We start from the raw sequence: 23,644 nt of genomic DNA, 5'->3' as shown, positions 1-23,644 counted from the left end.
ATTTACTACCACTATACCTGCCAAGGGACAGGTACATTAAAACCGGTAAGGGGACTTGCGGCTGGGAAGGAGTTACCATATAAAACCTTCTGTGAACTGATCTCTCATTGTTTCTTCCTCCCCTCCACCTCCCAGAAAGCAGGTAACAGAAAGATACGCTTGGGACTACTATACAATGGTTTGTTTCCCCAAGCAATAGGTTGCCATGACCTTTTTATCTACTGTGAGTTACTGGAAAAATAATTTACAAAATTATTGATATACTTGCAATTCCACCAAAATAATTTTAACTTCCTTGATACTTGATATACCAATAATAAACAAAGGCATAATATGCTTTTTAAAACTTTATTTCAACATAACTATGCTTACAGAAATACACTCATATTGGTTAATAGAATGCAATTTAACTTATTTTACATGATTTTGGACCAACAACTTGGTACACATGGTTTAAGCATTAAAAAAAAGGATTTGCAATCTGGTTTATTTTTCATCTATTACAAATGTATATAAAAGATCCTCCATCAAATGCTGCTAAAGCAGGCAGCAAGAACCTTGAGAAATTAACCTTTGGTTTGTCTCTGAAAAATAACACGTATTGCACTGTAAAAGTTTATAAAATTGGTGCAACAAAATAGTGTTGCAATGTTTCAATGCCAGTTTACAAAGTTCAATAACTAATGGATACTGAAAAGGGTGGTGAGAGCCTATGTACACAGGTGAAACTGTAAAAGCTATTTGATTTAGTTGATATTGCATGTAGATTGCAAGTCTACACAAACCAAGATTCAGATAACTTCCTGAATCTGAATAACACTATCAGCTCAGTTTATCTGCTGAGGTCAACAAGGAAACTCCATATAACTAGCTATTTTTCTGATTTATGCAAAAAAGCAAATTACATTTATTCCCCAGCTTTTCGGTCCAGAACTGATATTGATACTACAGGCAAGGTAGTCCTTCCATTGTCAACATTCATAGGGTGACATGTGATGAGGTCTACTTGGGTTTAAATACGTATTAGCACTCATATGCAAAATAGTCCCCAAAGTTAAAGACCACAGGACTTTAGAAGTGACTCTAAAAAATAAAATAGTCCTTCTTGGAAGACCAGAAAAAATATCCAGCCATAGTTGTAAGAAGCCTTGTCAAAAATTGCTACCCCTTGTAAATTACACTTCAATTAAAAAAAAAAAAGCCCCAAAGCAGCTCTGAAAAGAGGAAAAATATATAACTTAAAATATCTTGAAAACATTACAGATGCAAAAAGATAGTTAAGAGATACATTTTCATAAGACTACCTATGATTAGGCTTATAATGTCTTCTAGGATTTCAAGTTTATCTCTAGTTACTAAACATCAATTTACATATAACATGTTTCACTTTTTATTCCTTTACCAAAAGGGAAAATTCTAGCTTCAGTTCTATCCAGTGGAGGGGAAACTGAAAAAACAAAAAGATTCAAACAGTTCCATGCAAATATCACATTTTTCAAATGGAAGAACTCCCAACTAGACTAGAAGTTCATATTACTAATATACTTTTCACTGAAACAATTTTTAGTAAGTACAAATACATGGCATTAAGGTTCAGAACCTAATATAGGCCTGACAATCAAGTCCTTGTTTTCTGGAAGAAAGGCCTCAAGTCCTACTTAATTTCTAGTAACAATTTTTTCAGACCAATTAAACAATAAAGGTTTTTAATTTCCTTTATATTTTTGTTTTTGGTGTTCTGGTCTTTAAAACTAAGTAAGAAAATCAATCCAATTCCACAGAGGGCAATTCTTTTCTCTTTTGTAGTATGAAAGAATCCACAAAAACCTCTCCCCCAAACTGATTCCCAGTCTCTAATCTGTACTTACCATGAATCTTTTCACATATAAAGTAAAAGACAACTTATATAAAATGTACCCATGAACATCAAAACTAGTTGTTAGAAAGATTTAACTAGCTTTATAACTTAAGTTTTAAAACATAAATATTTGCAGCTTGATCTTCTGTTGACAATGATTGTCGGAGCTGAGAATTCACCTAGAATTCAACATCGTTTACAAATTCCCATTCATGCACACAAAACACACACCGTGAACACACAACTTACTCCTCATGTCTTGAGAGAATCATCTTTCAATCTTTGGCCTCCCAGTCAATTCAAAGTTCAATTCAAATGTCTTTCAACTCAAACTTCACTCTCAGATTTTTAGCAAGTTTTCCACCCACACTTCATCAATGCTTTTCCTAATCTTCTTCATGTTGCACTGCCAAACTCTGAAACCTGTGCCCCAAAGAGATCACCAGATTAAAAAAATAATAATAAATGAAATATAAAGTGGTTATTTCAGAACAGAAAATGGAAAATCAGAATTGTTCAAGATTCCCTACTGGAACCATACTTTATTTTTACTTCAATGAATAACTACTACCAGCAAGAAAAATCCTATGTTGGATTTCCATATTCTTCAGCACCTGGCCAAAGAACCTACCAAAATAGTTTGGGAATACACACTCCTTCCCCCATACAAAGTATTCCCATAGGAACACCAGGATAGCTGCAATTCATTTGAGGCCTCACCTGTATAAAGAGGCTGTCACAGGAACAGCCAGGAAACCCACTAGTTTGTGGAGATCCCTGAGAAAGTATGATTTTTTAAATCTGAAGTGTAATTAAGGTTCACCAGCCTTTTTCATTATATTCATAGGAAGTAGCAGCTGGTCAATCAGCACTCATACTGCCTTTATCATCCTAGGTTTTCCGTATAATTGCTATGGCTTTGGAATCTCATAACTGACATTCTGTATAATCTGAAGGTGGTATGTCTCTTAATTCCGGGTTTGCAATTTCCCAATGTCACTTATAGTTCTTTATTCAGCTGAGTAGTCATATGGACACCAACCATCTACGAAAAAGTTTTCCTCAAAGATGACTTAATACTGTACACTTAAGAAGTAGCTGTACTAAAACAGGCCAATAAACTTTACTTATGGTTGGTATTTGAGAGAAAAATCCATTCAATATAGAGCCTAGTGGTTCATTTATTGCAAAGTTCAATTTGAGAGCGGTGAATTTACTACATCCACTTAAAATAAATAACTTACATGAAATACAGATCTGGCATAGATATAAGATGTGAAAATCAAAATCAATGACTTGATCCTGCATGTTTCATTTGCTCACAAACTTGCACACACTAATAATCTGCAAAAAAGACAACTGCAGCAAAAGAAAAACTGCCCTTTTGCAAACAAGACTAAAAGCATCCCTCCAAAGAGGACAAAATAAACATGCATATATAGGTATAAAGTGTTACTGTTCAACACAAATGCTATATCTAGGAAAAATTTAACTGCATAGGTTAAAAAAAAACACAATGTGCAATATAGCCATTAAAGCACCAAAATAAAAAAAAATTAAAAAAAAAAAACAAAATCAATCTTATGACGATTAACATATACAAATAAGAAATATTGATCAAAACTCAGGAGTAAATACCTGGACTGAAACAATGTCCACTGTTGAGAGATTTTTTTCAATTTAAATGTCTCTTCTCATCTCTAAAAACATTTTAAAGTGCTAACTTTATATAAAGCAGGCAAATTCTTCAAGTAATTTGCTATTTAAGTATGCCAATTTTAATAGAGCTAAACAAGAAATTAAGAATAAACTAAGTTGTAACAGGAAGACAGACATGGGGAGGAAACTAACAAGTCATAGCTAGACAAAGCAACACAATGCTATAATACCACCTTGGCCTTCTAGTTTCAATTAAATGCACAAGCTAAAAGCTTTAGGTGTCTGCAGGTTTAGTACACTAATTCCCTTGGATTTGCTAAGATTTATACACTAGGTATACAGAGTCCTAAGAAAAAGAGTGCCACTTAAAAATCAACATCGGACACTAATTAAAGCAATTCTAAAAATAAAAGGTTGTCTACCAGTATAAATGAATATAAAACGTAGACCTTAGAACTAAGAACTGAAGCTTTTTCCAAAGTTTAATTACTCCTGCCCTTTAGCTGCTTTTTCAAGGAAGTATACATTAACCAAATGGCGATTGAGGTGTTTGCTATAATCTTTTTCCTTTCTAAAAGAACGATCACAGAAGATACAAACAAAATCTCCCTCAGCCACCTTGACTGGCAAGGCTTCCTTTGCATTTTTCCTACTAGCTTCTTGTGGAACTGGCCGGGCCCCATTTAATCCAGAATCATCACTACCCTCTGACATGTTGTCACTTAGGTCACTTCCATCATGACTGTGGATGCCTTCATCTTCATCCATTTCCTGAGACTCGTTTACTGCAATGGTAACAGGAGGTGATGCCACACCAGTTTTGAACACTGCTTCACCTTTTTCTGTTGGTAGGGGAAGACGCAGTGGCGAAACTGGTTCTTCGACTGCTGAGTCTTTTCCAGGGGGATTCTCTGTTTTGTTCTCACTAGCATCCATTTCACAAAGCCCACTGTCAGCCTGATGTTTACCATCTGCAGTTTCACTCTCTGGCACATTCAAGTTCTGTTCCAAGGATGAAATATTGGTAGATTCCTTGATAACAGCAGCAAGACCAGCTAGACTCTTATCTGCCTCTTCGGCTTCTACTTTTTGAAGGGGAGCTTCTTTATTTTCTTCGCATTCAGTGAGTGATTTTTGGTCTGCTAACTCCTCTTCTTCTAAGTTTTCCTTTGGCAATGGTGGTGATGGTGGTAAGAAACCCTGTGCCCCTGCACTTTCCTGCCGAAGCTGGCTATCTTTAACAGGCACTAAGCCAACTTCAATAAGGACTTGCTCCTTCCTAGCCATTTCACTCTGCATGTTCAACTTTTCCTTTTTATTATCTTTTCGAGGAGACCTTTTGGAAACTGGAGGCTCCACCACAGGAGGAGGCTCCACCACAGGAGGAGGGGCCACGGGAGGGGGCTCCTCCATGTGGACAGGCCCCTGCTGAACAACTTCCATCAGAGAAGGCTCCTTGGGAGGAGGAGGAGGCTCTGTCTGAACAGGCGGCATCTGAGCAGGCTCCACAGGAGGCTCCACGGGAGGCATGGGCTCCATCTGAGCAGGCCCCCTCTGAACAGTCTCCTTCTGAGCAGGCTTGCTGCTTTTTTTACTTGATTTATTATTATTTTTCAAAGTTTTCTTCTTTGTGTTTTTTTTCCCAGAAGTATTTTGCTTCTTATTCTCCTCTACTTTGTTCTCAGCCTTTGGCACTTCCTGACTATTTTTGGATTTGCTTTCGGTCTTCTTTTTCTTTCTTGTCACAGGTTCCTCATCATTAACAGAATCTTTCAAGGAATGGGCTTCGGCTTCTATCTTCCTTTTACTTTTCTTGGTTTTACAGGTTTTTTCTGAATTGTTTCCTGTACGCACATCCACGTCTTTAGCTTCCACTGCTGATTTGCGAGTTCTGGTAGTCACTTGGATTGAAGCATTACTACAAGGCTTTTTCTCCTTTGAAACATTATCTTTTTTCTCTGCTTTTACAGACTTCTCAGTTTTCTTTCCAGCCACATCCCCCTTTGTTTTTGTCTGCTCCATTTCTGTTTTTTCCTTGGTATTATTATCAGGCAAGTCAGCCTCCCGCTTTTTGGTTTTCTTTAGTTTCACTTTTGAGACATCCATTGTCTTATTAGGACAAGTAGGGTGCTTAGATTTGAAATGATACTGCAGATTACACTTCTTGGAAGCTGCATAGTCACATACAGGACAATTGAACTGCCGTGGATTAACATGTAGCTCTACATGTTTTTTGAAGTTACTTCTATCTGCTGTTTTGTAGTCACAGTGTGGGCAGTTAAGGGGTTTAGGCCCGTTGTGAACCTGTCTTGCATGGCGAGTTACTTCATGTTGATTAGAGGCCACATAACTGCACTGATCACATTTAAATGGCTTCTCACCTGAAAGTAAACACGAGACATTAAAGATATTTAAGAAATAAATTCAAGATTTTATTAAAATACTAAGGAATTGGACTATGTAAACAAAAAGCCCACAAAAAATTATTTTTGACAGGTGTTTCATGCACTTAACATTTACCATATTTATTTGTATATCTTTTTCTATCCCTTGACATTGATTCTAAAACCAAACAAAAATATTATCTCACAGTCATCACTATCTGAGAAGTTCATCAAGCTAGGCTCTCAAGGACTATTAAAAAGTAGAGATTTGTTAGCACACAATTACTGGCAAAACTGAGCTCTGGATATTCATTTTGGGACAAGGGCTCTCAAAGAAAAATAACTTTAAGTGTTTTATGTTTAGTTAAACAAATGTGCAATGGAGTAAAATATAAAATTCATACATATTTAAGATAAAACCTGAGACCTCAAAGAAATATTTTATATTCTAAGCTACACTCCCAGACCTTCACTACAGAAGTTTTAGAACACTGCTTTAGCCTCAGGGAGCAAAGGCTTTTTCTTTAAATGTAACCCTTTTATCCATCTAGGCAAGAGCTGAGTCAACCTTTATTGAACAAATTTTTCCAATGCCAAAGTTGCTATTTTAAAGCAAAAATATAGTCTGATCAGAAATCATTTCTTGATTTTTACCCATCTTCTTCTTTAAAAAATGGGACAAGAACCTAGGTAAATGAGAAGGAGCATACAAATAGATATGGTATGTAAAATAAGCAAACAAAGTCATAATCACAGGTACGCACAGAACCAGGACTCCCACCCCCAAATGAAAGGTACAAGAGTAACACATTCTATCTGAATACATACCCATCTAGATCACACTCTAGTAAATATTACCAAATGGTATCCATACCCCACTGGTCCAATGGAATGCATAGTAGAAAAATGGAAATTGACATTTATAAAAATTCATCTCTCAAACATTCTCAAATTCATAGCAAATCTTAATTTTTTCATAAAGCAAAGCTACTCAGACATTAAGTAAAACCATGTAGATGGTAAGCTTTACATGATTAGAAAATGTCTGATAATAAAAGACTCAATCACAAAAACACACACTTATCCAGGTATGCCAGATTGGATGTGTAGGGAAGTGGACAATTCTTTTCCATGTTCGTTCACTAATAATGGTAAATACAGGTTTCTATAGCACGCTGTATTACACCATAGTACCTGGCCCTATCCTGTCCTCTCTCCAGTGAATCGCCTCAGTGGAGACAAGCATTTAGCACGTACAAAGAACAGGCAAAGATAGGTGGCATAATAGGTTAAGAACTTTTTTGGAGTGAGAGTGTCTGGGTGATCAACATGGCACCCTGCAACTTCCTGTGAGATCTTGAGCAAGGTACTGAAAACTCTCTAAGGCTCAATTTCCTTATCTGTAAAATATCCTTTTTAAAAAAGTTTTTACTGAATTTATCAGGGTAACATTAGTTAATCAAATTAAAGGTTTTAGGTATATAGTTCTACATGTAAAATATTGTTGAGTGTCATGAGCTATAAATAATCTAACCCATATAAAACGCTTAGCACAGGCAGGTAGCCAGGAAGTCACTAAGCATTACTTCTCGTCACTTTTGGAACAACTGGCTAATTTTTAGTATGGGTTAAAGAAAGTGGGGGGAAGAGTCATGTGTTTAGTTTATCCTGCCTTTCCACATGAACCCAACATCTGAGTAAACATCTGATTAATGCAGTTTGCCTCCTCATGAAAATATCTGTGCTAATAAAAGAATTATAATGTAAACAGCACCATTTTAAAAACCCTAGTGAGTAAGGGCACCATATTTACATATCTACATAGCAAGCATCAATCCAGTTATAGGAAGATGTAGGAATCTGTTCGAAATTTGATGGCAGTGTAATTTACCTGCTCCATTCATTCACTGCCCCATGTTCCTTCTAGTGCCATGAAAATCCCGCTTGTATTAGGGTAGCTATTCATCCAATTTTATAGCTTATTAGTACCTAGCTGAATGTAAATCCTTTTCCCTGTACCAGTGGTTTTAACTTTTTCAATTCTAATAATACAGGGTGAGGCAAAAGTAGGTTTACAGTTCATGTAAAAGAATAATACAACAATAAATAACACAAGAATAAAATTTGTTTTGCATACTCACGACTTGTAAACCTACTTTTGCCCCACCCTGTTATTTACCTATATTTTTCATCTTTACAAATGCATCACATGTCCATTTTATTCTTCCCAAATTAATTTATAAATGTACAGCAAACTCAAAAAGAGATTTTTTTTTTTTACAAGCCTTACATATTCCTATCAAGTATAATCTAGAAAGAACAGCAAGGAAAATTTCTAAGTAAAAGAGTAATAAGGGCACACAATTGATAACTACTCAGCAATAAAAACAAAGTTCTGATCACAAAACAGGGGATGAATTATCCAAAACTTTTTATAGGAGAACATTCTTTCTGATAGGAAAAGTTAGAGAACTGGCTGGGCGAGACTATGGGAGTACTGACTGGAAAGGGTAATGAGGCAACTTTTCTGAAGGTGGTAAAAATGTTCCACGTCTTCAGTCAATCTGGGCAGTAGTCAAATAGGTGAAAACAGATGTAAGGTCACTGAGCTGTATTCCTAAGATGGGTGCGTTTTCACGTGTGTAAATTAAACCTTAATAAAATACTGTTTAATACTGTTACAGAATTCACAAAGAGAGTCTCAAACTATAACATCTTTCAAATAAGCCCAGCTATTAAAATAATGCCCCCATAATAATAATAATAAATACTTAGTGAAAGGAAAATAATCTGATTGCTAAATAAAATAATTTTCTATCTTAAAAAGGATACTAAATGGAGGTGGTAATTGGTAAGTTTTTTAATTCCCTTTAACATCCATTATGCTCATAATTGGGAAATATTAAAAATGAACTTTTAAGAGAGAGGGGAAGGGGAGGGGAGAAAGGGAGAGAAACATCAATCAGTTGCCCCTTATACACACCCCAACCAGGGACTGAACCCTCAACCTAGGCATGTACCCTGACCAGAAATTAAACTGATGAGCTTTTGCTTTGCAGGACACCACCCAACTGAGCCACACATCAGGGCAAAAATGAACTCTTATGCTAGCAGGATGCGGAACTAAATAAATACAAACAATATATTTCACCCAATAAGAAATATGGCATCCAGGATGAAATGGAAGCATCTCTACTGAGAATATGAAAGGGAAAGCCGAGCATGTATGTGTCTCTAGGACTACCCAGGTGAGGATACTCTAGCAACATTAGGCAGTAACACCAATAAAAGAGAAAAACACCAGATTAGGTTACTGTGTGTATTTTCATCAATATTCCATTTTCTTTTTGCAAGGGACCAAATCAACATTCTGGTCCCTTCCCTATTTGGCCTGACATTCTACCCTAGGGATAGAAGTGCTCCAAGTAAATACCCAATGTGTTTTTGCTTCAAAAACCAATCTCTTTGTCAGTTTAGCTAAAATGTACCAACTCAACAAAGACTAATCTCTTCCAGAAATAAGACAGTGAGCTCACACTTCTCTTATATACAATATATTCTCATGTACAAGGAACCAAAATGCCCAAGATGACCTGTAAAGATCAGACTACATTCCACAGAGAAGGCACCCATGATAGTCACTCCACTCAACCCCATCAGAAACACTAGCTACTCAATTTGACCGAATTTAGCTTTACTTTATTCCAAGTGTTATCAGCAACATCTATTAAAAGTATTAAAATACAGTATCTGCTGAAAATAATTCAGCATACTCATACACAAAATAGACTGACCATGTTTTTTTCCTGTTTGCAACTCAAACTATTGGCATCCGATACAAGACAATGGCTCTACTCTCTCAGTACACCCTGGTTCCAATTTCATAACTCAGTAGCTTCTTCAGCCATTCTCTGAGCCTTATAATGTTCTTTCAAGGCTGTTGATAACTAAAAATGGAAGGGTAAGGGAGTCTGAGGCCAAATCCTAGCTCTTCCTAGCTCTTCTAATTTGGAGGAATGACAACCTTACAGGGAACATTTGTCTTCTCTAAACCTGTGTCCTAATCTACAAGTTGGGATTAAGTTATCTGAGGAGTACTAAATTTGGAGGTAACAAATCCCGATTTTTCAGCACCCAGCACACATACAATAAATAAATAGTAGCCACTATTCATTATTAACAGACTTTTTAAAATTAATTTTAGAGAGGAGGGAAGAGACAGAGATTGATTGTTGTTCCACTTATTGATGGGTTCACTGATTATTTCTTGTATGTGCCCTGACCTTGGATGACACCCACAACCTACACGTATGGGAACAATGCTCTAACCAACTGAGCTACCCAGCCAGGGCTACTAACAGACTTTTTTAAAAGACTTGCTGTACCATTAACAAACAACTACTAAAAAACACCTTTAAAATATAGCAAAGAAAATCCAAGACAACAGCACACTCAAAATTGTTCAGGCAAAGATTACTGACTAGTATAAAACACCACAGATAAATGCTTATACCATGACAAAAGAAAGTATTATAAATTCAATGAAAAAGTACAGGTACTGTCAATCTAATCCAGTGACCCAGCAAACACTAGTAAGGGTCACAACCAGATATGACTTTAAATGAAACACCATGAAGTTAATTATCAAGCATTTAATTTCCAGTGTGCAAGTAATACAAGGCACAGAGACAGAGGAAAAACTAAATGACACCAAGAGAAAGCAAGTTAACACAAATCCGGAATGGTGGCATTCTACAAGAAAAATGACCACATTTCTTCAATGCCTTAGTTTCCCCATTTGTAAAATAGGAGTAGAACTTACACGTCATACGATAGTAATGAAGACTAAAATGAGTTAACTCATGTAAGATTCTTAAATGTTTTATTGAAGAGCAAGAGCATAGCTACCAACAAGACAAACGCCTACCTTCAACAAAGCCTTAGAAAGCACCTGAGTTCCCTCAGAAAATAAAACCACAAAGTGCAGAAAAAATAACTAGGTTCTGGTTAAGTGACCCAACTCAGTAACTTGGAGACTTAGAAGGTACATTCAATGTACATTAACATGACAAGCACGTATCAAAAAAGGCTAGCAAGCATACTATGCAATCCCTTCATTACTACTCAAATCAGAATCTAATACTATAATCATGTCTTACTCATCACTCAAGACAGCTATGTTCAATAGCAATAAAATGCAAGTATTTAATTTTAAATTTTCTAGTAGTCGCATTACAAAGGTTAAAAGAGAATCAGATAAAATTAAATGTACTACTTATGTAACCCAATATACCCAACATTATGTCGACTTAAAAATCAATATTTAAAAAATTGGTTATTTACATTTTCTTTATACTGTTTTTGTTTTAGAGAGTCGAAGATGGGAGAGGAGGAGAGGGAAAGGGGAAGAGAAGGGAGAGAGATTTGTTATTACACTTATTTATGTATTCATTGGTTGATTCTTACATGTGCCCTGACCGGGGATCAAACTTGTAACCTTGGTGAATTGGGAGGACGCTTTAACCAAATGAGCTGCACGGCCAGAGCTCTTCATACTGTTCGAATTTCAGTTATTTTATACATCTCAGTTCCAACCAACCACATTTCACAAACTCAAACATATGGGGCTAGTGGCTACCCAACTGGACACACAGATGTAAGTTCCTTGTTAACTTACGGAGATGGGTCTACACAGACTTTTATAAACAGCAAGAATTTATTTAGCATAGTTTGCCCACATGGGGTACATACATACTCTAAATCTGGAAGGAGTGTGCTCTGATCAGACATGGCAGTTCACCATGGGTCAGTCATGGCCAAAATGAAAAATAGCCCATTCAAGACCACTTCTGCTAATTATTTACTCTTTAACTTGGCCACCTTGATAATGGAGACCAGTTCTCGTTGGTGATCCTGATTGTTTCACTGGAGAGTAGATAAATCTCCCACCTGTTATAGTCCTGCATTTTATCTATTATAGACTAGTAAATTAGTATCTCAGATTATATATAATTCTTTAAAGTTTACTTTTTATAAATTATTACTCAAAGAAGCCCTATCAACTTGCAAAAGAGAACAAATCCAAATTTCAAGACCTGAGAAGCTAAGAAGGGATCCCTGGAGCCTCGCAATCACACACTATGGACTTGGTGTCATGCTGTGTTGAGGAAGGAGTGTGAGAAGGTAGTTGTTCCGGAAGGATAACCAGTCTTGGTCTATGAAATTATAGTTCAGCTTTTGTTAGTGTCATGAAACTTGAAGAGCTAATGAAAATTAAGGACCTGCCTTCCAGAAAAGTGTACACACACTTACATTTACAGGAGTTCCACCTATGGACTCATTAACAATCTCTGTTTAAATACAGTTCCATATTAATAGAACATTTATTTTTAACTCTAATTTCTAAATTACATTAAAAATATAATCATAAATAATGTCCCAGGTCCAAGTCTAGAAGAACATCCTTATAATGGTAAATTTACTAAAAATGACAGAAAAATTCCCATTTCTTACCAACCTGAGTGAGTACGCATATGTCTAGTTAGATGAGTCTTCTGAGAACTTGAGTAAGGGCAAAGTTCACATTTATATGGGCGTTCTCCTGCAAAAATACAATGATTAATGTTTAAATACAATAAAATAAAGCAAATACAATCCTAATATATACAATCAATACTGAGTATTTTTTAATATAAATGTTTTTCCTATACCTAGTAAATAATTTATGTAAATATTAGAAATGTTAATTATTTCACTCAGAATTTAATTAACATCATCATTTCAATTTTGCCGATATCATCATTGGCTTTCTTGAAAAATTTACTTTAGAGAGAGAGAAGTGAAAGAGAAAGAGACATTAATTTGTTGTTCCACTTATTTGTGCATTCACTGGTTGATTCTCATATGTGCCTTGGGGGGGAATCAAACCCACAACCTTGGCCTATCAGGACAACCCTCTAACCAACTGAGCGACCTGGCCAGGGCTACATTAAATATTAAGAACTGAAAAATTATCTTGATGAGGCATCAAGAAGCATTTTTTTAATTAGAATTATCCTTAAAAAAAAATCTACCCAAATTTTCTGAGTTATGGCTTAGGTAACTTTTTTTAAAATCCTTGTAAATGATAAATTTGCCATTTGAAACTGTTCCACTTAAAGCAAGAATGCTTTTAGTGGGGATTTTGTTGCTTTACCCTAAAAATTTCAACTGGTAGATATAACTGTTATGAAGTAAGTGTTAAAACAAATTTTATTCACAAAACCATAGGGACAGAGCAATTGAAGATGAAAGACCAGTGATTGAGTACTGTACTGAAGAATTTAAAGCAGAAAAATGTGTGTTCTGTTTTTGTTTGAGCGTGGGTTGTCAACCACAAAGGTGTTGGGTTTTTTTTAAGCTTGAAAATTCGTTTCTTCTAGTCTTTGGCCACAAGGTAATAATGACCTTGAGCAAGTTTCTGTGTCTAGAAAAGTAACAGTATCTTCACTTCTTTAAATTGTGAGAATTTACATTAATACATACAAAGTGCTTAACATTGTACCTGGCACATATTAAGCCCTCAATAAATATCAGTTATTTTGTCTACATAGTAAAATACAGCAACACATGTGTCTAATAAAATGAGACAAAGAAGAACGAATTAAAAAAAAAAAAGGATGTGGTGATGAGTGAGAAATGTGTTCCCAGTAACTGCTTAGCTATAATTGGCTAGCAGCTACAGATTAGCTGTAAATAATTCATAGCATAGAATGACTACTTTTAACTGGAAGAACTTTCAGAAAGTTTTAAAGGTTTTAAAAGTAGTTCTTTACAGAAGATCCACAAACAGCCAATAAGCACATAAGATGCACAATATCTGCAGCCATAAGGGAAATGAAAATCAAAATAAGATGAAGACTTCACACCTGATTATGTTGGCTATAATCAAAACAGATAAGACATTTAAAAAAAAAAGGACAGATAGTAACAAGTATTGGTTAGGATATGGAGCAACTGGAACCCTTATACACTGCTGGGATTGTAAAATAATGCAGCAACTTTAGAAAACATTTTGGCAATTCCTCAAATGATTAAACCTAATTATTAGGCCCAGCAATTCCACTGCCAGCCATATATACAACCAAAGGAGATTTAAAAGAAAAAAAAATTTGTCCGCACAAAAACTCTTACAAGAAATGTTCAGAGCAGCATTGTTCATAGTAGACCAAAAGGTGGAAACAACCTGAACACCCATTAACTGACGAATGGATAAACAGAATGTTGTGCATGCATACAAGACACTGTATGACAAGTAAAGGAAAGTAAGTACTGTATATACAACATGAGCAAACCTTGAAAACATTGTGCTAAGGGAAAGCAGTCACACAAGACACATATTGTATGATTCCACATATATGAAATGTCCAGAACAGGCCAAAACATAGAGAATTGTATGCTATGTAACTCAATTAAGCTGTTATTTTAAAAAGTTAATGAAATAAAAATTAAATAAAATACTGCTATAGAGTAACATGAAAAATCAATAATGGATAATTTACTTTTAAATTCTTTGTAACAAAGTAGATTGCTTTTATCTGTGCAATTCTACACTATAGGCACAATCTACGAAACAGTGATTTTTCAGTCACACAAACAGGCAGAAGTGTCATCTTTTAAAGTAGAATTCATGAACTGGTTACATATCTAAACCACAAAATTAAAAATCTTTTGATTGAAGACTTAAAACAATCTTCAGCCCCCACCACAATAATTACCTATAAAAAGAAATTAGGAGCCCTGGCTGATGTGGCTCAGTGGATTGAGCTCCAGCCTAGGAACTGAAAGGATGCGGGTTGGATTCTGTCAGGGCACATGCCTGGGTTGAGGGCCAGGTCCTCAGTTGGGGGTGTGTAAGAGGCAACCATCTCTCTCACACATTGATGTTTCTCTTCCTCTCATTCTCCCTCCCTTCCCCTCTCTCTAAAAGTAAATAAATAAAATCTTATTTTAAAAAAATGAAATTAGGAACTTTGAATATGTTGTATGTGACCTTGGGAACCTCCTCTGAGTAAGTAAACAAAGGTTACAGTCGGGCACACCCATTTCATGAATGGATAATTCCAAAACTTAGCATAAACAGAAGTACCTACCACTGGTCACTCAAAAAAAACCCATTAACTGACTCTGAAAACTAGGTTACCTAATGAGAAATGAGACAGCAGAAAGTGATTCTGCTATCATTCCTTTTCTCTACTCTTCAGCACTAGGTGAATTTATTTTTCCATAAATACAATTTTTTTGCACCATGCATTAATACCAAGATACTCTCAGAATTTAAATAATTAAATTATCCTTTAATTTATACATCACTAAATTGTTTTTTTAAAAATCATAAATATTACAAATAGGGTAATAGAAGGGGGAAATCTCTTTTAAAAGCATAAAGACCAAATAGGTTTAACAATAAAATGTGAAATGAGGCACATACAACCAATGTTAGTATGTAAGTCATAACCTTATGGTGATAATACCAATCTCAAGTTAATGTGGAGAAAATGTTAATAAATGGTATAATCTATATAAAATATAGCCATTAAAAATTAGTCACCTAGGCTGTAATTAAGTTAAAATAAATCACTATAATAAAAATTAATAAGTGAAAAAAGTCCCTATTTTAAAGAAAACCTTTCACATAAAAAATTAGAAATACACACAAAAACTGAAATTTTTCCAGTTGTCTTTTTTCTTCCAAAAAGTGTTTTCATTTTTAAGATTTTATTTATCTATTTTTAGAGAGAGGAGAAGGGAAAAAGAGAGGGAGAGAAACATTGATCGGTTCCCTCTCCCAAGCCCCCAACGCAGGCACCTGCCCTGACAGGGCATTGAACCAGTGACCTTTCACTTTGCAGGATAATGCTCAACCAACTGAGCCATGCTGGTCAGGGCTAAAAATGTTCTTAAATCAACAATTTAAATTTATTTTTGAAAACATTTTTAATTTTGTTAACCTGTGTCACCCCAATAAATTCAACAGAAAGGAAATAAAAACATTTTTAGCTTTTCAGGAAAATTTTTGAACTGTTCAGAGACGCAACGGTTCCAAAGTTATCAAACTAAAACTAATAAAAATTAAAAATTAATGTAACAAAGGCACTGAGGTGCTGCTAACATTCTGTATGTTGACTTTCAGGGCAGGTATGAGTATACATATTTGTAAAACTTCATCAAGGTGTATACATAAAAGTCATGCACTTTACTACATGTTGTAGTTACTACCTGAAAGCTCTACATTATAGCCAATTCCAAATTAGACCCCAAGGTTTTCAAAGGCTGTTAAATGAATATTAAGTACTAATGAACGCAGTACATATCTTCTTTGGGATTAGTTTTAAGACATTGTAGGTGAGGTGAGCTTAGTCTTTAACAATTTGTTTAACTCAAAAAACTGTTAAGTGATTAATGGGGCAGGATTCCCAAGTAATTTGTTTCCTACACTATATTTTTTGTAATGTTTGAACTTCTTTAGTTTTGAAATAAAATGGTTTCAAAGCACGTTGACAATCATTCATAGGTTACAACAAACTGCAAAGGGACTACGAATTCTTTTACTTGACAAGATTTAAAGCTTTACATACAGAAGCCATCTGCTGGAGCTTAGAAATATTGCTGCAGAATATCTTTCATTTAATGGAATTTCACCTGCAAATTTGAAGTCTACCAATTAAGCAAAGCAGTATCAATTTACCTGCCCACTGTGTCCCACACTTTAGCTTCAGGATTCAATCCTACAAAGTGACAACTCCTGCAAAGGGAACTGAACCAAACAGCATCCACTCACAGCCACCTTTCACTTGTGATCCGAGAGTACAGCACTAGATTACCCCCTTTTGTTCAGACCAGTAATCAGACCTCAGGAGCACCAACTCTTAACAGGAAAATATAAATTAAAATTAACTGTCAAGAGTTACAAACATTTCTTTGGAAAAAAATGAGACCACTAATTACAAAGACTTGAAAGTAAATTTGAAAGTGAATAATTAAGAAGTGCTGGGGAGAAAGGGGGAGCAACCACTGATTTGAGTTTCTTTTTGAAGCGAAAAGGACCTAAAACTGATAGTGGTGTTGGCCGCACAACCAAGTGACTATTATCATTTTTTAATTGAATTTGTTGGGGTGACATTGGTTAATAAAGTTATATAGGTTTCAGGTATACAATTCTATATAACACACCAACTGTATAATGTACTGTGTGTTCACCACTAAGTCAAGTCTCCTTGCATCACCATTTATCCCCCTGTAATTTCTTCTACCTTCCCCTACCCTCCCCCACGCTGGTACTCACCATGCTGCTGTCAGTATCTATGAGCTGTTTTTTTTGTCTTGTTTGTTTTTTGCCTAATCCCTTCACCTTTTAACCCAGACCAAAACTCCCCTCCCCTCTGAGAGCTGTCAGTCTATTCTCTACCTATGGGTCTGTTTCTATGTTGTTTGTTTTGGTCATTAGATTCCACACATGAGTGAAATCATATGGTTCTTGTCTTTCTCTGACTGTCATATTTCACTTAGCACAATGCTCTCCAGCACTGTGAATATATTAAAACCACTGAATTTTGACTTTAAATGGATGATCTCTGTGATAGTAGAGTACAGTATATCTCAGTAAGCCTATTATTTTAAAAAATGAATTACAAAATGTGACAAAATATTCATAACTGTTGGGTATAGGTGATGGGTACATGTTGGAGCACTGTAGCATTCTCTTTTAAGATATTTGAAATTGTTCATACTTTTAAGACTGTTCCTTTTTTCTTTTTGATAGAGTATACTTATAAATTAGGAAGGTCCTCTTACCTGTATGAGTTCAAATATACTGAACATTATTTTTTTGTCTGAAATGTAGTTGCATTTTCCATATGTATTTGTTTTTTGAGGAAAATGGGTTTCAAGTGTGGTGATCCTACCAATCCTTTAAAAACTAACTTCTCACCTTTCTATGTTCGGGGGACAAAACAAGTTAGGTTGTCCTATTTGGGAGCTCAATATCCAAAGTTAAATGTTTTAGTTTGAGGCTGTGTTACATGGGGTTATGCAAATGTTAATCAGCGGATTTTTTTCCTTTTTGTCTAAGCCCTCAATTCCTTTGGGAAACTACTGTATGCATCTTAAGATGTATTCACTGCCAAATAAATCTTCTAAACGAGTTGTCTAATCTGGCTAAATGGTCTATCCCAAGTTGTTTAAAATATGTATTTTAGAAAGAATACTGATAAGATTTCTAATGGCTATTTTTCCATATAACACTCAATACTTGTGTTCCTTCACTGAATCATTTAATCCTATAGTATACTGTGACCTCCACTGAGAAAATGAAGCACCTATAGAATAAATAATGAGTTCAAGGTCACAAAGACAGCATATAATGAAACAGGGTTTGAACTCAAGAGTCCCCCCTTCCCCTTTTTTAGCATTATTTTTAACTACCCACTCAATTAACTACCAAAAGTGAGCTGAACTTACGGACTACAAAGAGCCTCTTACCTGTATGAGTTCGAACATGTTGAACATAATTGTTTTTTCTGTCTGAAAAATAGTTGCATTTTCCACATGTGTATACTTTCCTTGGAAAATGGTTTCTCAAGTGTTTTCTCCAGTGATACTCGCTTACTGTGGTGTACGTGCAAATGATGCACTTATAGACTCGCTCATTATCCCCAGCTCTGGTATGGTGTTTCAAGTGAGCAGTATAGTGATCGTATCGATTGGTATTGTAGCCACAGCGGTCACAGCGAATGGGGCCCTTGGAGAAATCTCCCTCTTCTGCAGTGGAAGAGCCAGATTCCCTGGCTTTTGCTTGCTTCTCTGCACTTTCTTCCACAAAAAACTTCTTGGCACTATGAACTCTGATGTGATGTACAAACTGTTCTTCAGATTCTGCTTCATACTGGCATGGCTTACAGCGAAAGGGTTTGGTCTTCAAGTTTTTGCATTTGTCCTCTGCTCCAGGTGTTTCAGGAGGAAGATCTTTATTTGAGCTATAAATTTCTGGGGGAGCTGGTACCTCAAACACAGGCTGTGGTTCTGCAACACTGAGTTCCAAACTTTCCAGTTCCATGTTTTCCAGGCCATTGGGTTCACCTTTTACTTCGGGAGACTCCTCAAGTCCTTCTCCATCACTATCTGAAAAGTTGTTATCCCCAACAGGCATCAATTCTGCCATCTGTCTTTCTTCGCCAACCAGGTAATCACAGCAGCTGCCATTTACTTCCCCAGTTAGGGCCACATTTGCCAACATGATAAGCTGAGGAGCAGCCAATTCAGCTTTGGAGAGGTCATGCAAGTCATACATATCGTTAGGCAAGGCCATGCCAATGTTGCCACTGCCGTTGAATAGCCCTCCTCCTCCAGAAGACTGGCCCATTACCTGGGTGGCCATAACTGTATTCTGAATTCAAAACGAAACAAAAAAACACAAAAACACCAGTTTAAATACAACTCTTACTGGTCTAAAACCAAAACATCACTGTTATTCTTCATAACTTTTTAAAAATACATTTTCCAATACAATTTTGAAGCTCAATGAACTTTGTTAACTAATAAAAAGAAGCCTTTAAAATCTTTTTGTAATTTCAAATTCTCTTTACTTCATCACCCAAAAAATTTCTATTACCCCTCAGAAAAATTTTATCAACTGTTTGGCATAACTCATCCATCAACTAGGTCTATCACTGGTAAACACTTTTTAATTTTTCTGGCGAAAAAAAAATCAATAGCCTTCATTTTTAATGTTAATTTAAATTATTTTTAAAAATTCAATACATGAGTAGTAGTAAATTGCCAGCCTCTCCATTATCCCTGCAACCTTTCCTGGTCTGAATCTAAAAGACAAGAAATCCAAAGCCAGCCAAACATGTCTAGAAAGTAGAAGCCTGTAATAAATGGTCAAATGAACAGAAATTCACATTACCTCAACTCATACCAGAGGAGTAAACTACTGTGAAAAAGTATAACTTACGGTAGTTTTTTTCTGATTTGTCCTGTTTGAAAAGGGAAAAAAAAATACGAGCTTTCTTTTCCTGTGAAAAAGTTTGGTGTACTCAAAACTTCACAAGTGAAAATAATCTTTTTAAACACCTAATAAAATAAAATAACCATACAACTCAACTCAACAATCAGCAACTTTTTTGCATCGTGTTTGACTTGGCCTACTTGCCTAGTGGAAGCCATTACAAGATCACCTTCTTGAAAACATGTTGGGCTTTTTAAAATCGTCTTAACCAGGTTGCTTTCCAACCTTTAGGTACTATTCTCAAAGTAGATGTTCTCTTGCAAATTACTAAAGTACTAAAAAAGTTAGACCCAAAATACAAAAAGTAATCCGTTTCACCAAAATGTGTAAACACAAACCGGTTGAGTTATACGTACCAACAAAAGTTGGAATCAAATGCCATCACAGAAAACAAACAGAGGGCAAAAGCTGCCCCAAGGTTTAACAGCCCGAGCTACTTGGGTTATTAAACCAAATATCGACTTTTCTAATACTCCCCAAAAACCCTAACTACCATCCCTAAAGGAATTTTAACGTTTGTCAGGAAGACCATCCAAGTAAAGTCCCAAAGCCCAACGTGTTGCACGAATTCCTGTGTGCTCCTGCCACCAGCGCCTGCCTCGGCGGCAGCATTCCTGGCTGAAATAGGCATTCGGCCATTTTCTCAAAATACCAAACACAAAGCAGCTCTTTGCAAACTCGGGCGCTCTCGCTTCCTCTCGGCTCGCCCCACTCACTGCTCACATTTGCAAACCAATTCACGGGAGTTGCCCCAACACTCTTCCTGAAGTTTTCCTATGCTCCCCAACACTAAAAAAGGCAAGTCAGGCCAACTCAGGGTGCAGCTGGACCAGACCAAGTCTTCCCCAGTCCAGCCCCCTCTCTGACCCTCAGGCCCGCGACTGGGAAGAGGGCAAAGTTACGGCGTCGCCGGAGCCCCGGCTCCTCTCACCGTCCCCGGGCTCGCTCTCCGCAAAGGGCCTGGAGGCTCCGCGGGCGCCCTCCGGAGGCGTCGAGCCCGGAGAGCCGGAGGGGCCCCCACGAGCGCCCACCGCCCCCGGAAGTTTGCGAACTCACTCCCCCACGGCGCCACGCGGGACGTGCGCCCCAACCTTGCCAACTCGGGCGGCAAGGTGGCCAGGCGCGGAGGGCCGCGGCGGCGAAACGGCCCAAGTGCAGAAATCGCTGTCCAGCCCCATTGGCGGAAACGCCCGGGCCCCAGGGCTGACTCAACCCGCCCGGCCGCACTCAACGGCGCCTTCCGGCGAAAGGGAGAGGCCGGAGAGGGAGGGGGACGGGAGGGCTGCAAGCAGGCGAGGGGCTGCGGCGGGACCTGGGAGCAGCAGGAGGGCGAGAAGGAAGTTTCAGGACTAGGGCCCCAAGCAGCTCCGCTCCTCCGCCCCGGGAGTCCGCTGCAAGGCGCGTCGGGGCCCGCGCGGAGGCGGAGGCCCGGCCTGGACTGAAGAAGGGGTCCAGGCACCGCGCAGCTCCCCACGGACGCCCCCGGCCCATCCCCCGGGCCGCGCCAGTGTAACCCGATCCCGCTCGGCCACCCGCCCCCGCCCGGCGCGGCCGCCGCCGCCGGAGCCACAGTATCTGCAAATCAGCCCTGGACAGCGCCTCGCTCCGCGTCCTTCCGCGCCCTCCCCCTCCCGCGGGCGCCGCCGCCGCCACTACCGCCCGGCCGACCCTCCCCCACCCCCGCGACCGAGCCCTCAGCCTCGCGCCGCACTTACCGGCCTTCCTCGGCGAGGAGGAACTGGGGACCCGGCGTTGCCGCTCCTTCTCCGACTACTTTTCTTTGTTGCTGGAGTTTCGGGGGAGGGGAGAGGGAGAGTGGAAAAGTTAGGCGCTGGGGCCGTCAAGGCCCGCGAAGGCCAGGGAGTGGGGCTGCAGAGAGTACTGACTGCCGGCTATCGCCCTGCTGTGCGGGCCGCCGCCACCGCCGCCGGGCTCTGGGGCCCCGGGCCTCGGCGGCGCTTGCTCTGTTGCTGCGCCGCGAGCTCGCGGGAGCCGCACATTCCAGCACAGCGCTGCGCACCCGGCCCGCGCTGCCGCTGCCTCCCGCGGGACACGCCTCCTCCTCCGCCCGCGCGCGCCCGCGGGACACGCCCACTCTACCGCCCGCGCGCGTGGCCGCCTGGTATGCCCCGCCCCTTGGCGAATAGGGTTGAGCTGGGCGGGGGCTGCGCTGGGGGCACGCCTAGAGGCAGCCTCACCTAATCCTCCCGGCCGCTCACTGTAGACTTTAGGTCAAAAAAGAAAAAAAAGGCAAGCCCTGCTCTCTTTCTTGATTTCTTATTAAATAAACTACAGAAAAGTTAGCTCCCAGCCCAGGCGAGAAAGCAGGAGAATAGAGCTGTTCAAAGAAAAATCTCCAGGCTTTATCCGTACTCTTTAGAACTATTGACACCCTCCTTCCTGTCAAAAGCGCAGGAAGATACCCTTCAGAATCTCTTCAAGGCTCCACCCACAGCCAACCCTTAACTAAGGAAACTTGGTTTTAAGCTTCTACGTAAAAATGCATTCTAAATTTTAAACAGTGAACGAGGAAAATGCAAGCAGCTCCTGAGTAGTGAGAAGAAAACGTTTCGGGAAATAGAGGACTCAAAACAGAATGAGTGACGAGGGAACGAGTCCCTAGGCGTAGCAGGTAGCCGGTCATCGCTGAGCCTTCAAAGCACGACTTCAGTGGAGCAAATTCCCTCAGATTACAGAGGGTAAAAAGGGTGATGAGGACATAGAGGCTGCCTGGTAACCATGTGTTGGAGAAGAACCTGGCTTCCCACGTTTCATAGGGTACCCACGCACAATGCCTAGCACTTTGTAACGTGCTGAGAGAGAGAAAGAGGGGGGAGGGGCGAAGATTCACGCACCTCTTTCCTTCAGTAGGCCCCAGAACTGCGTTCTTAGTCTGTCTTTGATAACTGAAACCACGCCAGTCCTCAAAAACTTTGTGGCTCCCATAAACCGAGTGTGGCATTCAAGGCCCTAACTAACCTTATCTACATAAATTGGACTATCACCAGTAATATAACAGAGGTAATGAAAAGTAGGCGAAGGAACATTCTACAAAATGAAAACAGCAAGCTCAAAAGCCCACCTATTGAGACTTCCTCCTTAGGCTCTCCAGGTTCCTTTTAAGTTCCTTCACTTGTTCCTCTGACTTAAAGAGCTTCCAGCCAGCCTACTGTTTTCTGGTCTAGTAGACAGTATGACCTTTGTTTTCCTGTATCTGAATGATATCTTATTAATTAATGCCGCATCTTGATTACTACTTACTAACAAAGGCAAGCTCTCCCCATGAATCAAACTTGAGAAATATTAGTTGTCGTTGAACCAAAGGAAGAAGGGAGGGCCCTGTCTGGTGTGGTTCAGTTGGTTGGGGGTGGTCCATTGAAGCAAAAGGTTGCTATTTCAATTCCCAGACAGGGCACATGCCTGGATTGCGGTTCAGTCCCCGATTGCAGGTGTGTACAAGAGGCAACAGATGGATGTTTCTCTCTCACATCAATATTTCTCTCCCTTCCGCTCTCTCTAGAATCAATAAAAGAAAAAGAAAAGAAAGAAGGAAGGAAATGCAGAAAGGAAGAAGGAAAAAATAAAAAAGGAAGAAAACATTTTTAGGTCTGGTACAAACTTTTCAACATTCATTTTCTTTTAAAATTTCTGGGTTCTCTTTTTTAAAACTAAAATATAATTTGAGGCTGCATTGGT

General features: G+C 38.6%; 1 protein-coding gene across 4 annotated transcripts; it reads right to left on the bottom strand.

The window, feature by feature from the left end:
• Window positions 1–334: 334 nt before the first annotated feature.
• On the bottom strand, window positions 335–22,037 carry REST (RE1 silencing transcription factor). 4 transcript variants are annotated; one of them, XM_024579827.3, is made up of 4 exons: window positions 21,664–22,037; window positions 18,421–19,324; window positions 12,419–12,502; window positions 335–5,898 (listed from the first exon to the last, which is right to left on the bottom strand). In XM_024579827.3, exons 2-4 carry the CDS (start codon window positions 19,313–19,315, stop codon window positions 4,004–4,006), a joined length of 2,874 nt encoding a protein of 957 aa, XP_024435595.2. In that variant the 5' UTR covers window positions 19,316–19,324; window positions 21,664–22,037; the 3' UTR covers window positions 335–4,003. The 4 variants fall into 4 exon arrangements, with proteins under 4 accessions (XP_024435595.2, XP_045041723.2, XP_045041727.2 ...); XM_045185788.3 differs by lacking the exon at window positions 21,664–22,037 and adding an exon at window positions 21,040–21,439; XM_045185792.3 differs by lacking the exon at window positions 21,664–22,037 and adding an exon at window positions 21,005–21,127.
• Window positions 22,038–23,644: the final 1,607 nt, after the last annotated feature.

Source organism: Desmodus rotundus, chromosome 4 (assembly GCF_022682495.2).
Source record: "Desmodus rotundus isolate HL8 chromosome 4, HLdesRot8A.1, whole genome shotgun sequence".
Lineage (NCBI taxonomy): Eukaryota > Metazoa > Chordata > Mammalia > Chiroptera > Phyllostomidae > Desmodus > Desmodus rotundus.
This window is presented reverse-complemented; position numbering and strand designations above follow the sequence as displayed.

Coding starts and splice junctions, on each gene's coding strand:
- REST (XM_045185788.3), bottom strand. CDS start 21,126: ATGGGGCTGGACAGCGATTTCTGCACTTGGGCCGTTTCGCCGCCGCGG. Junction 19,325..21,039: donor TTGCCGCCCGAGTTGGCAAG/GTTGGGGCGCAC, acceptor TTTTGAATTCAG/AATACAGTTATGGCCACCCA. Junction 12,503..18,420: donor ACATGTTCGAACTCATACAG/GTAAGAGGCTCT, acceptor GTATTTTTGCAG/GAGAACGCCCATATAAATGT.